At 46.4% G+C, this 15,182-nt stretch overlaps 1 protein-coding gene across 1 annotated transcript in view; it reads right to left on the reverse strand.

Moving 5' to 3' along the window:
- The window catches only part of phf24 (PHD finger protein 24), a 55,117-nt gene that overhangs the window by 7,386 nt on the left and 32,549 nt on the right, over positions 1 to 15,182 (reverse strand). The window contains exons 4-6 of the mRNA XM_043703194.2: positions 11,826 to 11,904; positions 8,591 to 8,793; positions 6,030 to 6,196 (exon numbers count right to left, since the gene is read on the reverse strand). Of these exons, the coding sequence (XP_043559129.2) occupies positions 6,030 to 6,196; positions 8,591 to 8,793; positions 11,826 to 11,904 (449 nt within the window). The remainder of the gene's footprint in view (positions 1 to 6,029; positions 6,197 to 8,590; positions 8,794 to 11,825; positions 11,905 to 15,182) is intronic.

Raw genomic sequence — 15,182 nt, forward strand, 5'->3', positions numbered from 1 at the left:
GCTGGTGAGGCCACACCTGGAGTACTGCGTCCAGTTTTGGTCTCCTTACTTGAGAAAAGATGTACTGGCACCAGAGGGGGTGCAGAGGAGGTTCAGCAGGTTGATTCCGGAGTGGAGAGGGTTGGCTTATGAGGGGAGATTGAGTAGACTGGGATTATATTCATTAGAATTTGGAATAATGAGGAAGGGGGATCTTATAGAAACATATAAAATGATGAAGGGAATGGATAAAATAGAAGTAGGGAGGTTGTTTCCACTGGCAGATGAAGCTAGAACTAGGGGGCATAGCCTCAACATAAGGGGGAGTTGATTTCGGACTGAGTTGAGGAGTAAGTTCTTCACAAAAGGGTTGTGAATCTGTGGAATTCCCTACCCTGTGAAGCTGTTGAGGCTATTTGTTGAATCTTTTTAAAACGAAGATAAATAGATTTTTGAACAGTAAAGGAATTTAAGGGTTATGGTGAGCAGTCGAGTAATTGGAGCTGAGGCCATAAAAAGATCAGCCATGATCTTACTGAATGGCAGAGTAGGCTCAATGGGCCAGATGGCCTACTCCTGCTCCTATTTCTTACGTTCTCATGTCATAGTCTCCCTGCCAGTGGAAATATCACCTCCACATCCACTCTATCCAGGCCTCAGCATTCTGCAGGTTTCAATCCTTCTAGAGTCTACCAAATACAGACCCAGAATCCTCAACTGCTCCTCACATAACAAGCTCTTCATCTCCAGGATCATTCTTGTAAACTCCCAGTGGACCCTCTCCAATGCCAGCACATCCTTCCTTAGATACGGGACCCAGAACTGCACACAATATTCCAAACGTGCTCTGACCAGGGCCTTATACAGCCTCAGCAGTATATCCCTGCTATTGTATTCTAGGACTCTTGAAATGAATGCTAACATTGCATTTGTCAACCTGCCTCTTAACCTTAAGAGAATCCTGCACCAGGATTCCCATGTCCCTCTGTGCTCAGATTTCCAGCCTTTTCATGTTTCAAAAATAATCAGACCTCTATTCTTCCTACCAAACATATAACCTCAGACTTGACCACATTGTATTCCATCTGCCACTTCCTTTCCCATTCTGAGCCCATCCAAGTCCTTCTGCAGTCTCTCACTTCCTCAACACCACCTGCCCCTCCACCCATCTTTGTGTCATCTGCAAACTTAGCAACAACTCCCTCAATTCTTTCATCCAGATTGTTAATGTATAACGTAAATGGTTGTGGTTGCAACACTGATCCTTGTGGAACTCCACCAGTCACCAGCCGCCATCCTGAAAAAGACCCCTTAAGCCCCACTCTCTGCCTTCTGTCGGTCAACCAATCCTCTATCCTTGCCAGTACCTTACACCTAACACCATGGGCTCTTATTTTACTCAGCAGCCTCCTGTGCAGCAGCTTGTCAAAACCTGCTGGAAATCCAAATAGATCACGTTCACTAACTCTCCTGTGCCTAATTTGTTCTTACCTCTTCAAAGATCTCTTGCAGATTTATCAGGTATAACCTTCCCTTGACAAAGCTGTGCTGACTCGGACCTATTTTACCATGCATTTCCAAGCATTCGGCAATCTCATCCTTAATTTTGGACTCCACAATCTTATTAACGACCAAGGTCAGGTTAAGTGGCCTATAGTTTCCTATCTTCTGCCTCTCTCCCTTCTTAAACAGGGTTATTACATTAGCCATTTTCCAGTCCTCTAGCCCCCTCCTTGACCGCAGTAATTCCTTAAAGATCAATGCCTTCTCAATCTCCTCAGCTCTCTCTTTAAGAGAGTGTAGCTCTTCTGGTCCAGGTGATTTATCCACCTTCAGACCTGTATCCACATTGACCATCTCCTAATGATGGCCACTACACTCACCTCTGCCCCTGAATCACTTGAAGTTCTGGTATTGTCACAAATCTCATCCCTTTATATGCTAAAAACTGTTCCTTGGCCCAAAGAGACTCTGTCTTTGTTTTTTCAGAGGGGCAATAAACCGGGACAGACTCCAATCAGTCTGGTTTGGTACAGAGTTGAAAAGGATATATGTCAACAGATGAGGCTTCAGACCAAAGTGGTCATGCTTTAGAAGTGACCTGTATAATGAAAGGGGAGTGGTCAGCTCTTTGCTGAGTTGAGCAGTTTTAGTTCATTCTTCAACTGGGAAGTTCAACAGGGAGCTGCATGGAAACTCTCTCTTTCTGCTCTTCAACTTCAATCTGAGTGAGGTGAACTACTTGATAAGGACTCCAGACAGGAAGAAATCTCACAGAGTGTCATGTGAAAATGCTCAAAAGGTATTTTGATAGGGAAGGAAAGCAAGAGGAGAAGGTGCTCATGATTACAGCACAGAAGGAAGAACCAAGTTCAGAGGATTCCGAATTGGACGTTCCTCAAATTAAATTGGACAACGAGGAAGTTGTCAAAAATTGAGATAAATTATTGAGTTACCTTCCACAAGAAAATTGAAAAGACCTGAAAGAGTTCTTACTATCACATGGAGAGTTATGCAAAAATAAACTGGGAAGTACTAACCTAATTGTACATGATATAGAGATAAGAGATGCTGTTCCAATTAAGCAACATCCTTATAGGCATAACCCTCTAAAGTTGGCACCGGTTCAGAAGGAGATAGAGCACATGCTCCAAGATGGCATAATCGAAGTGAGTTACAGTGACTGGAGCTCACCCATAGTCATAGTGCCAAAACCAGATGGTACCCAACGGTTATGTGTGGACCATCGCAAAGTCAACGCCGTTACAAAGACTGATGCATATCCAATTCCACGGTTTGAAGACTGAGTCAAAAAAGTAGGACAAGCAACTTACATTTCTAAGTTGGACTTGCTCAGAGGTGATTGGCAAGTACCTCTGACAGAAAGAACAAAGGCAATTTCGGCTTTCGTAACCCCAAATGGACTATATCAATTCAAAGTCAAGCCATTTGGTACAAAAAACGTTCCAGCCACATTTCAGAGACTGACTAATAAGGTCATCGCTGGATTATCCAACTGTGTGCTGTATATTGATGACCTGGTGATTTTTAGTCACTCATGGAAGGAACATTTACAGCATTTATCAATCGACTTTGGAAGGCAGGCTTGGTGGTAAACCTAGCTAAAAGTGAATTTGCCAAAGCCCAAATCACCTTCCTGGGTCATGTTATTGGGCATGGACAAATGGCCCCAAGAGATGCCAAAATGAAAGTAATTGTGGAATTTCCCACAGCGATGGAAAAAGCAGTACTATGGTTCTGGGGGTTAAGTGGATTTTATCGAAAGTTTGTGCCAAACTTTAGCAGCATGGTTGCTCCCACTTACCAAATTGTCAAAAAAGGGCACTGCACCGAAACCCACATCACTGGCATCGATAGCCACCTTGAAAGGCTCTGTGTAATTGGTATGGCTAATACTGGGGCAGTGGTGAACAAAGTTTTTAGGCCGTCAAATGCCTTTTGACAATCCGCTGTCCATTGAAACTTCTTGCCGTTATTTCTCTGCTGGTTTGTAAAGGCTTCCCAATCCTCTGTCTTCCCACTAATCTTCACCACATTGGATGTTTCTTCCTTTGTGTTTATGCTGTCCTTGTTTGTCCTGGTCAGCCATGGTTGCCTCATCCCCTCCTTTGTATGTTTCTTCTTCCGTGATTTGAATTTCTGCTGCGTCTCCCAAATTATTCCCAGAAACTCCTACCATTGCTGTTCCATCATATTCCTGGTTAGGCTCCCCTTCCAATAAACTCTGGCCAGCTTCTCCCTCATGCCTTTACTCAGTTGCAATACCATTACATCTAATCCCAGCTTCTTCCTCTCAAACCAGAGGGTGAACTCTATCATATTATGGTTACTGCCCCTTTGGGTTTCCATCACCTTAAGCTCCCCGATCAAGGCTGCCTCATTACTGATCGCCAAATTCGGAATTGCCTGTTCCCAATTGGGACTCTACCACAAGCTGCTCCAAAGAACAGCTCATAAACCTTTCACAAATTCCTTTTCTTGAGATCTACCACCAACTTGAACTTCCACTTGCATATTGAATTCCCCCATGTTTATTATAATATTGCTTTCTTATATGCCTTTTCTATCTCCAGACTTATTTTCTTCCCAAATCTTGCTACTAGCATGAGACCTGCACATAACTCACATCAGAGTTTTATTTTCCTTTGTGTTTTCTCAACTCCACCCACACAAATTCTACACGTTCTGACTCTATCACTTCTTGCTTTTGATTTAATTTAGTTTTGTACACACAATGCAACCCCACTCCGATGCCTATCTGCTCGCCTTTTTGACAGGATGTGTATCCTTGGATATTTAGTTCCCAAGCCTGATCCAATCCCCTTGCAGCACATCTGTGTGATACCCACAGCATCGTACTTGCCATTTTCAATCTGCACCACAATCTCATTTCCCTTGTTTAAATTCAACATCCTTAATCCTGCATTCACTGCCTATCACCAACACCCCCAAGCTGTCTTTCTTGCCTGGTCTCCATAACCCTCCAACCCATTACTAATTAAAAATCTGTCTATCTTGTCCTTAAATTTACTCAATGTCCCAGCATTTACCACATTGAGGTAGTGAATTCCACAGATTCACAGCCCTTTGAGAGAAGTAATTTTCTCCACCTCTGTTTTAAATCTGCTCACCCTGAAACTTAAAATTATGACCCTTGTTCGAGATTGCACCACGTGAGGAAATATGCTCTCTACGTCTAATTTATCAATCCCTTTGCATCTCATACACCTCAGTTAGATCTCTTTTCATTCTTCTAAACTCCAGAGAGTACAGGCCTAAACTACCTCCTCTGTAAATACATCTCTCTTACACGACATTAAGAATATTAAAGTCTGACATAGACAGATTAATAATCAGGAAGGGAATCATTGGGGAAAAGGCAGGAAAGTGGAGTTGAGGATTATGAGACCAACCATGATTTCATTGAATGGTAGAGCAGACTTGATGGGCCGAATGACCTACTCCGGCTGCTACATCTTATGGTCGTGTTTTTTGTTGTGGTTCTGTTCGCCGAGCTGGGAATTTGTGTTGCAGACGTTTCATCCCCTGTCTAGGTGACATCCTCAGTGCTTGGGAGCCTCCTGTTATGGTCGTGTATTGGCTTCTTACTCCAAATATGTTTAATTAATTGAGTTTAAATTCACCACATGTAGTGGTAGGACTGGAACCAGGGTCTCTGGATCATGATTACAGTTCTCTAATCACTCTGTCACATACCTTATCGAGGTTTATAAAGTCATGAGGGGCATGGATAAGGTGAACAGCAACGGTCTTTTCCCTACAGTTGAGGAGCTCAAAACTAGAGGGAATAGATTTAAGTTGAGAGGAGAAAGGTTTAAAAAGGGATCTAAGGGGCAATTTTCCATCAAGAGGGTGGTTTGTATGTAGAATGAATTGCCATAGAAAGTAGTAGAGGCAGGTACAGTTACAATATTTAAGGGGCATTTGGACAGGTACGTGAATACGAAAGGTTTAGAGGGATATGGACCAAATGGGACTAATTTAGTTTGGAAGACTTGGTTGGCATGGACAAGTTGGACCAAAAGATCTGCTTCTGTACTGTATGACTATATGACTTTTTGATTCTATCTCTATTAAAGGTACACCTTCATAAAATCAGTCACAGAGCTGTACAGCATGGAAACTGACTCTTCGGTCCAACTCCTCCATGCCAACCAGATATCCTAAATCAATCTAGTCCCATTTGCCAGCATTTGGCCTTCCTATTCATTTATCCATCCAGACGTCTTCTAAATGTTGTCACAGTAACAGCCTACACTGCTTCCTCTGGCAGCTCATTCCATACACATACCACCTCTGCATGAAAAAGTTGCCCCTTCGGTCCCTTTTAAATCTTTCCCCTCTCACCTTAAACTTATGCTTTCTAGTTCTGGACTCCCCACATTTGGGCAAAGACCTTGACTATTCACCTTATCAATGCCCCTCACGGCTGTACACCTTATCAATGACCCTCATGATCTTATAAACCTCTATAATGTCACCACTCAGCCTCCGATGTCTATTCTCACCTGACATTGCAGGACTGCGACTCCTTGGAATTTTTGCAGAACCAGGAATTCTGTGCTCTCCTACATTCAGCCCCAGTGATTAAGCCCGTTTGGTTTTGATCCAGGCTCAGGAAGCAGCTCCGAGCTCGCACGTGCTCCTTGGCTGTCAGCAGTCTCAGCAAGGAGTTCTGGAGGAAAACCAGAAAAAAAGCAGATCAAGCCTGTGAGGTATCGGAGGGTCGCCAATTCTGATGGAGAAAATCTCAGAACAAAGGACTTTTGATTTCATGCTGTCTGTCGGAAGGCTGTGATTACAGTGGAGGTGGTGGATAGGTGATGTACCAGGACATTGACTGGGCCGGAGCGATTCAGTTCTGAAGAGAGATTGGATAAGACTAGGGTTGTTTGCCTTTAAGTAAAGAAAGCAGGGCGACAGGGGGTGGGGGTATGGAGGGTCTGATTTTCTACACAGTTCTGAGGGATATGGGCCAAGTGCTGGCAAATGGGACTAGATTAGGTTAGGATATCTGGTCAGCATGGTTGAGTTGGACCGAAGGGTCTGTTTCCGTGCTGTACATCTCCATGACTCTATAAGCGATAGCCTTGAGGTATTATCGCTAGACTATTCATCCAGACCTAGGTTTAGTGGTGGAATTTGAATTCAATAAAAAGAAATCTGAAGTTAAGAATCTAATGATGACCATGCAACCATTGCTGATTATTGGAAAAAACCTATCTGATATTCTTTAGGGAGGGAAATCTGCCATCCTTGCCTGGTCTGGTCTACATGTGACTCCAGACCCACAGCAATGCAGTTGACTGTCAACTCCTCCCTGAGCAAGACACTCTGTTGTATCAAACACTACAAAGTCTCAACAAAGATGGCATGTAAACTGTAGGAGTTCAAGAAGGCAGCTCACCTCCACCTTCTCAAGGGCAGCGAGGGATAGGTAATAAATGCTGGCCCAGCCAGCGACGCCCACATCCGTGAGTGAATAATAGAGAACCCTTCCCCTTCAGTAGAGAGGTCAGAACCAGGAGGACAGATTTAAGGTGAGGAGCAAGCAGTTTAAGGAAGTATTCCTTTCACCCAGAAGCTGGTGGGTATCTGGAGCTCACTGCCTGAAAGGTTGATAGAAGTGGGAATTGTAAAGACATTTAAGAAACATTTAGATGGACATTTGAAATGCTAGAGCACACAACACTTCAGGCCAAATGCTGGAAATGGGTCAAGAGTAGATAGTGCCTGGTGAATGGCCTAGGCACCATGGGCCGAAGAGTCACTTTATGTACTGTAATATCTCAATCGCAAACCCCCTGTGAATGGGCAAAAGTCAAGGTGATGATATCAAAGGCTCAAGATGTTTGGGAGAGAACAATGTAAATCAAGAAATACTAGTAGATGAACCTCCCTCAATGATACCTACCCCTTCCACCCTCATAACCCCACACCCGCCCCAAAACCCTGCCCCTAAGTTCCCTCTCGCACATTCTACACATTCTCCTACATCAAATCCCATCCCATGTGTTCTCCCATATCCCTCAGACTCATCTCCACCCCCTCACTCATAGCCTCTATATTCCCCCATCCCCCCACATCCTCCACACCCATGCGTTCCTACCCCCTGCGCGCGCACACACACACACACACAGAAAAACCCCTACAGTGCAGAAACAGGTCCTTCAGCCCAACAAGTCCACACCGGTGGGCGGCACGGTGGCACAGTGGTTAGCACTGCAGCCTCACAGCGCAGGAGACCCGGGTTCAATTCCCGCCTCTGGCGACTCTTTGTGTGGAGTTTGCACATTCTCCCCGTGTCTGCGTGGGTTTCCTCCAGGTGCTCCAGTTTCCTCCCACAATCCAAAAATGTGCAGATCAGGTGAATTGGCCATGCTAAATTGCCCGTAGTGTTAGGTGAAGGGGTAAATGTGGGGGAGTGGGTCTGGGTGGGTTGCGCTTCGGCGGGTCGGTGTGGACTTGTTGGGCCGAAGGGCCTGTTTCCACACTGTAATCTAATCTAAATCTAAACCAACCCTCCGAAGAGTGAACCACCTAGACCCATTCCCCTACTCTACATTTGCCCCTGGCTATTAGACCTAACCTACACATCCCTGAACACTACGGACAACTTAGCATGGCCAATTCACCTAACCTGCATATCTTTGGATTGTGGGAGGAAACCTGAGCACCTGGAGGAAATCCACGCAGACACGGGGAGAGTGTGCAGACTCCACACAGAGAGTTGCCCGAGGCTGGAATCGAACCTGGGTCCCTGGTACTGTGAGGCAGCAGTGCTAACATATCCTCCCACACATCCTCCACGCCCATAACTCCCCCCACCATATCCTCTACACCCATATTCCTGACACCCTCGATACCAATATATCCCTCCCACATCCTCCACACCCATATCCCCCCACATCCTCCATATCCATATATCCCTGACATCTTCCACACCATATGCCTCCCACATCCTCCACACTAACTCCCCATCACCCTCATCATCTACATTCAACCCCTCTCCCACATCCTCACCCACATTCTTCCCCCCACACACAATGAAACTCCAAAACAGACCCACCTCGGATCGGAACCTCTGCAATACCAGTAATGACTCGTGATACAGGAAGTCTGTCCACTCCACCTGGCCCTTCTTATCACCATCCAGAGCAGAAAACTGCAACACAACTAATTCCTCCTTCTCCTCATTCATCTGTTCGTCAAAGATCTGCTTGTGAATGTAGTGTTTGTAATGCAGAAAATCATCCAGTGTCAGGCAGGACTCTGGAAAAGCAGAAATCAGCAATTTAGCAACTCACTGTGCACAAAACATGCATTTCTCAGCTGCTCGTACTCCCTTCAACATATTATTATTATTTGTTCAAGGGATGTTCACCTTGCTGGCTGGGCCAGCAGTTATTGGTCATCCTTAGTTGCCTTTGAGAAGGTGGAGGTGAGCTGCCTTCTTGAACCACTGCTGTCCATGTGCTGTCAGTAGACCCACAATGCCTGTACTCGCAGGCATGATCCCACACAGAGTTAGCATTTTAAAGTCCATACATTTTACGCAGAGCTGTTTGTAGAATAGAATCACAGAATCCATACAGCATGAAAGCAAGCTATTCGGCCTTTCACGTCCCCACCGACCCTCAGATGAGCATCCCACCCAGACCCAACACCCCAACCAGGTCCCGACAACTACACATTTTCCATGGATAATCAACCTAGCCTGCACAACCCTGGATACTATGGGCAATTTAACATGACCAATTCTCCTAATCAGCACATCTTTTGACTGTGGGAGGAAACCTACACAGACCTGAGGAGAATGCGCAAACTCCACACAGACAGGCACCCAAGGGTGGAATCGAACCCAGGTCCCTGGAGCTGTGAGGCAGTCGTGCTAACCAATGAGCCATCATGCTGCCCAAATTGACTTCTCTTTACTAATTGATAGGTTGTGTGTGTTGCTGGCCTATCCTGCAAGTGCTGCCAATCCCTAATGTCTCCAGAGAAGATGTTGGTAAACCACCTTCTTAAATACTACTGAGCAGCTCACGCAGCCTTTTCAGAGGGTAATTAAGAGTTAACCACATTGCTGTGGGTCCACATTTCCTTTCTAAAGGAGATTAATTAACCAGATCAGTTTTTTTGCAACAATTCCATGGTCACCATCACTGAGAGTAGTTTTAAGTTCCAGACTAATTTATTTATTGAGTTTAAGGTCCACCCAGAAGCTGTGGTGAGATTTGAACTAATATTCCCAAAACATTAGCCTGGTCCTCTGGAATACTAATCCAGTGATTTTAGTGACCAGAAGGGATTTTACATCAATCGTGTAATTTCACAGTCACCATTACTGACCTAAGCTTTTTAATCCAAACTTGTGTAAAATGTAAACTTTGTTTTCAATTTCTAAGCTACCATAACAGGATTAATCCTCACATCTCAGGGATACTTAGCCCAGACTTGTGCCTTATAAAGGTAGCACTAGAATCAGAAACAGAGAAAATAGGAGCAGGAATAGGCCGTTCAACCCTTCAACTCTGTTCTGCCATTCAGTTTGATAGTGACTGATCATCCAACTCAGTTCCCTCTTCCCACATTTCCCCCATATTTGAGGGTCACTCAAACTCAAGGTTGATAGTCTGAGTTTTTCATTCTCATCATAACTCCCCACCTTTGTCAGCATTATCCACAGCACAGCAGGGAAGGGAAACTTCCACCCACAATCTTAGCTATTGGAGCATCTCATTCGATTTTCACAATGACAGAAGGTAGGTGTGTATGGGGTGGGGTGTGGTGTGTGTGGTGTGTGTGGGGGGTGGTGTGGGTGGGGTGTGTGGTATGTGTGTGGGGTGGGGTGTGTGTGTGGGGGCTGGTTGTGTGTGTGAGTGTGTTGGGGGTCTGTGTGTGTTTGAGGGGGGTGGGTTGTGTGTGGGTTGGGGTGTGTGTGTGGGGGCTGTGTGTGTGGGAGGGGGTGGAGTATGTGTGGGGGCTGTGTTAGTGTGGGGTGGGGTGTGGGGTGTGTGGTGTGGTGTGTGTGGGGTGGGATGTCTGTGTGGGGGCTGTGTGTTTGTGGGGTGGGGTGTGTGTGGGGGGTGCTGTGTGTGTGTGGGGGGGGTGGGGTATGTGTGGGGGCTGTGTTAGTGTGGGGTGGGGTGTGGGGTGTGTGGTGTGGTATGTGTGGGGTGGGATGTCTGTGTGGGGGCTGTGTGTTTGTGGGGTGGGGTGTGTGTGGGGGGTGCTGTGTGTGTGAGGGGTGTGTGGAGTTGGTGTGTGTGTGTGAGGGGTGTGTGTGGGGTGTGTGGGGTTGGTGTGTGGGGTGTGTGGTGTGAGTGTGAGTGATGGGTGTGTGTGGGGTGGGGTATGTGTGTGAGGGGTGTGTGGGGCTGTGTGTGGTGGGGTGTGGTGGAGTGTATGTGGGGTGTGGTGGGGTGTGGCAGGGTGTGGTGTGGTTGGGTGTGGCAGATTTACAAACATCCACCTTCCAAACGGCATGATCCCATACAGAGGCATTTTAAGCACCTGACATATGAACTGTTCCTGTACTTACAAACGGCTGCTTTACATTATTCTGCATTGTTTTCTGATTTGTATACAAACTGACTTGTGAACAGACGCCAGAGTGGGACCTATTCATAACATGTGGACCACCTATAAATTGATTAACCCAAGAGGGAATGCAGAGGTCTTTACTCAGAGGGTGGTGAGGATGTGGTACCAGCTACCTCTTTCAGAGAGGGGTTGATGCAGAGAATATAGGTACATCAAAGACAAAGACTGATGAATGAGAGTGGTAGGAAAAGAAGGATGTGCCGAAAGGATGAGCTCAAGTCAGATGAGGAGAGGTTTGTAAGGAACGTAAAGACTGGCCAATGTCAGCTCACTAAACAGCCTGGATCTGGGTTCAAACTTCGATCCCAAAGCAGATGGTGAGGTCTGAATCCTGGGGCAATTGCTTTCCTGCATTGCAAGTTTATTTACAGAATGCAGTAGTAGATATTTCTGCCTCCTACCTACCTTCCCAACTACCAAAGTGAAATTGACTGGTTGCCTACAGTGTTCCAGCAGTCCCCTCTTACATCTGCCCAAGATACTTAATCAAAGGATACACTCCTCCCTTTTATCCTGAACTATAATTAGCACATTTGATATAACATTAAAATGTTGGTGTTACTGTCAATACGCATTTTGCTTTCATCTGAGTGCAAAGTATTGGAGTGACCAAATTGCCAAATTATTTCAAATAAAAGGTCAGTTTGAGAATTCAGTACAACTCAATGATGTTGGGAGAAGTCAATATTTGGACTGACCTGGGATGATCCTGCATTGTCGGAAAACTTCCTTCAAACTAAACATCTCCTCATCAGTCAGCAGCAGGTTCACATTATCCTGAAAGAGAGAGACAGAAAGAGAGAGATGTGTGTGAGAGTGAGAGACAGAGAGAGAGAGAGAGAGACAGAGAGAGGTGTGTGAGTGAGAGAGAGAGAGAGAGAGACAGAAAGAGACAGAAAGAGAGAGAGAGAGACGTGAGAGAGAGAGATAAGTGAGAGAAAGAGAGAGAGACGTGAGAGAGAGAGATAAGTGAGAGAGAGACGTGAGAGAGAAAGGGAGACATGAGCGAGAGAGAGAGACGTGTGTGAGAGAGAGAGTCGTGTGAGAGAGAGAGGAAGACGTGAGAGAAAGACGGAGGTGTGAGAGAGAGGGAGACATGAGAGAGAGAGAGACATGAGAGAGAGATATGAGAGAGACAGGAAGATGAGAGAGAGAGAGAGAGAGACGTGTGAGAGAGAGAGAAACGCTTAAGAGACAGAGATGTGAGACAGAGACGTGAGAGAGAGACGAGAGAGAGAGAGGAAGACATGAGAGAGAGAGGGAGACATGAGAGAGAGAGGGAGATGTGAGAGAGGGAGAGAGAGAGAGAGAGACGTGTGAGAGAGAGTGAGACATGAGAGTGAGAAAGATGTGAGCAAGAGAGAGAGATGTAAGCAAGAGAGATGTGAGAGAGAGAAACGTGGGCGTGAGAGAGAGAGACACGTGAGAGAGAGACACGCATACATGTGAGAGAGACGTGTGAGAAAGAGAGGGAGACGTGTGTGAGAGAGAGAGAGGTGTGAGACAGAGAGAGACGTGAGAGAGAGAGATGTGAGACAGAGAGAGAGAGACGTGAGTGAGAGAGAGGGAGACATGAGAGACAGAGAGAGATACGAGAGAGACGAGAGCCGAGAGCGATGTGTGTGTGAGAGATAGAGAGAGACAGAGAGAGACATGAGACAGAGAGAGAGATGTGAGCGAAAGAAAGAGACGTGAGAGAGAGACGTGAGAGAGAGAGAGAGAGACATGTGAGAGAGAGAGACATGAGAGGAAGACATGAGAAAGAGACGTGAGACAGAGAGAGAGACATGAGCAAGAGAGAGACATAAGAGAGACACAGAGAGAGAGAGATACATGTGTGAGAGAGAGAGAGAGAGAGACATGAGAGAGACAGAGGAAGAGACACGAGAGAGACAGAGAGAGAGAGACGGGAGAGAGAGAGTGATGTGTGAGAGAGAGAGACATGTGAGAGACAGAGAGAGATGTGTGAGAGAGAGAGGCATGAGAGGAAGACATGAGAAAGAGACATGAGACAGAGAGAGAGACGTGAGCAAGAGAGAGACATGAGAGAGACAGAGAGAGAGAGAGACACACATGTGAGAGAGAGAGAGAGAGAGACATGGGAGAGAGAGACGTGAGAGAGAGAGAGACACGTGAGAGAGAGAGAGACATGGGACAGAGACACGTGGAACAGAGAGAGACACGTGGAAAAGAGAAAGACGTGAGAGAAAGAGAGAGATGTGAGTGAGAGAAAGAGAGACACGTGTGTGTGTGAGAGAGAGAGAGAAATAGAGAGATGTGTGAGAGAGAGAGACACATGGAAGAGAGAGAGAGACGTGAGAGAAAGAGAGACGTGAGAGAGAAAGAGAGACACGTGTGTGTGTGTGAGAAAGAGAGATGTGAGAGAGAGGGTGAGACACATGACAGAAAGAGACAGGAGAGAGAGAGACGTGAGAGAGAGAGACATGTGAGACAGAGAGAGGGAGACATGAGAGAGAGGGAGACGTGAGAAAGAGAGAGACGTGAGAGAGTGGGTGAGACACATGTGTGGGAGGGAGAGAAAGAGAGAGAGATGTGAGAGAGAGGGTGAGACACATGGGAGAGAGAGAGAGACACGAGAGAGAGATGTGAGAGAGAGAGAGACACGTGGGAGAGAGAGACGTGAGAGAGAGAGAGACACATGGGAGAGAGAGAGACGTGGGACAGAGACACGTGGAACAGAGAGATACACGTGGAAGAGAGAAAGACATGAGAGAAAGAGAGAGATGTGAGTGAGAGAGAAAGAGAGACACGTGTGTGTGTGTGTGAGAGAGAGAGAGATAGAGAGATGTGTGAGAGAGAGACACATGGAAGAGAGAGAAATGTGAGAGAAAGAGAGACGTGAGAGAGAAAGAGAGGCACGTGTGTGTGAGAGAGAGAGAGATGTGAGAGAGAAAGAGAGATGTGAGAGAGGGTGAGACACATGACAAAAAGAGGCAGGAGAGAGAGAGAGAGACGCGAGAGAGAGAGAGACATGAGGGAGAGAGAGAGAGACATGTGAGACAGAGAGAGGGAGACGCGAGAGAGAGGGAGACGTGAGAGAGTGGGTGAGACACATGTGTGAGAGAGAGAAAGAGAGAGAAATGTGTGAGAGAGGGTGAGACACGTGAGAGAGAGAGAGACAGGAGAGAGAGAGAGACACGAGAGAGAGATGTGAGAGAGAGAGAGTGAGAGAGAGAGAGTGAGAGAGACGTGTGAGAGAGAGAGACATGAGAGGAAGACATGAGAAAGAGACGTGAGACAGAGAGAGAGACATGAGCAAAAGAGAGACATAAGAGAGACACAGAGAGAGAGAGAGAGACACGTGTGTGTGTGAGAGAGAGAGAGAGACATGGGAGAGAGAGAGACATGAGAGAGACAGAGGAAGAGACACGAGAGAGACAGAGAGAGAGAGAGACGGGAGAGAGAGAGTGATGTGTGAGAGAGAGAGAGAGACATGTGAGAGACAGAGAGAGATGTGTGAGAGAGAGAGGCATGAGAGGAAGACATGAGAAAGAGACATGAGACAGAGAGAGAGACGTGAGCAAGAGAGAGACATGAGAGAGACAGAGAGAGAGAGAGAGACACACATGTGAGAGAGAGAGAGAGAGACGTGGGAGAGAGAGACGTGAGAGAGAGAGAGACATGTGAGAGAGAGAGAGACGTGGGACAGAGACACGTGGAACAGAGAGAGACACGTGGAAAACAGAAAGACGTGAGAGAAAGAGAGAGATGTGAGTGAGAGAAAGAGAGACACGTGTGTGTGTGAGAGAGAGAGAAATAGAGAGATGTGTGAGAGAGAGAGACACATGGAAGAGAGAGAGAGACGTGAGAGAAAGAGAGACGTGAGAGAGAAAGAGAGACACGTGTGTGTGTGTGAGAAAGAGAGATGTGAGAGAGAGGGTGAGACATATGACAGAAAGAGACAGGAGAGAGAGAGAGACGTGAGAGAGAGAGAGACATGTGAAACAGAGAGAGAGAGACATGAGAGAGAGGGAGACGTGAGAAAGAGAGAGACGTGAGAGAGTGGGAGAGACACATGTGTGAGAGGGAGAGAA

Source organism: Chiloscyllium plagiosum, unplaced genomic scaffold, assembly GCF_037043375.1.
Source record: "Chiloscyllium plagiosum isolate Xiang-an unplaced genomic scaffold, Cpla_swu_hap1 HiC_scaffold_2, whole genome shotgun sequence".
NCBI classification, from domain to species: domain Eukaryota; kingdom Metazoa; phylum Chordata; class Chondrichthyes; order Orectolobiformes; family Hemiscylliidae; genus Chiloscyllium; species Chiloscyllium plagiosum.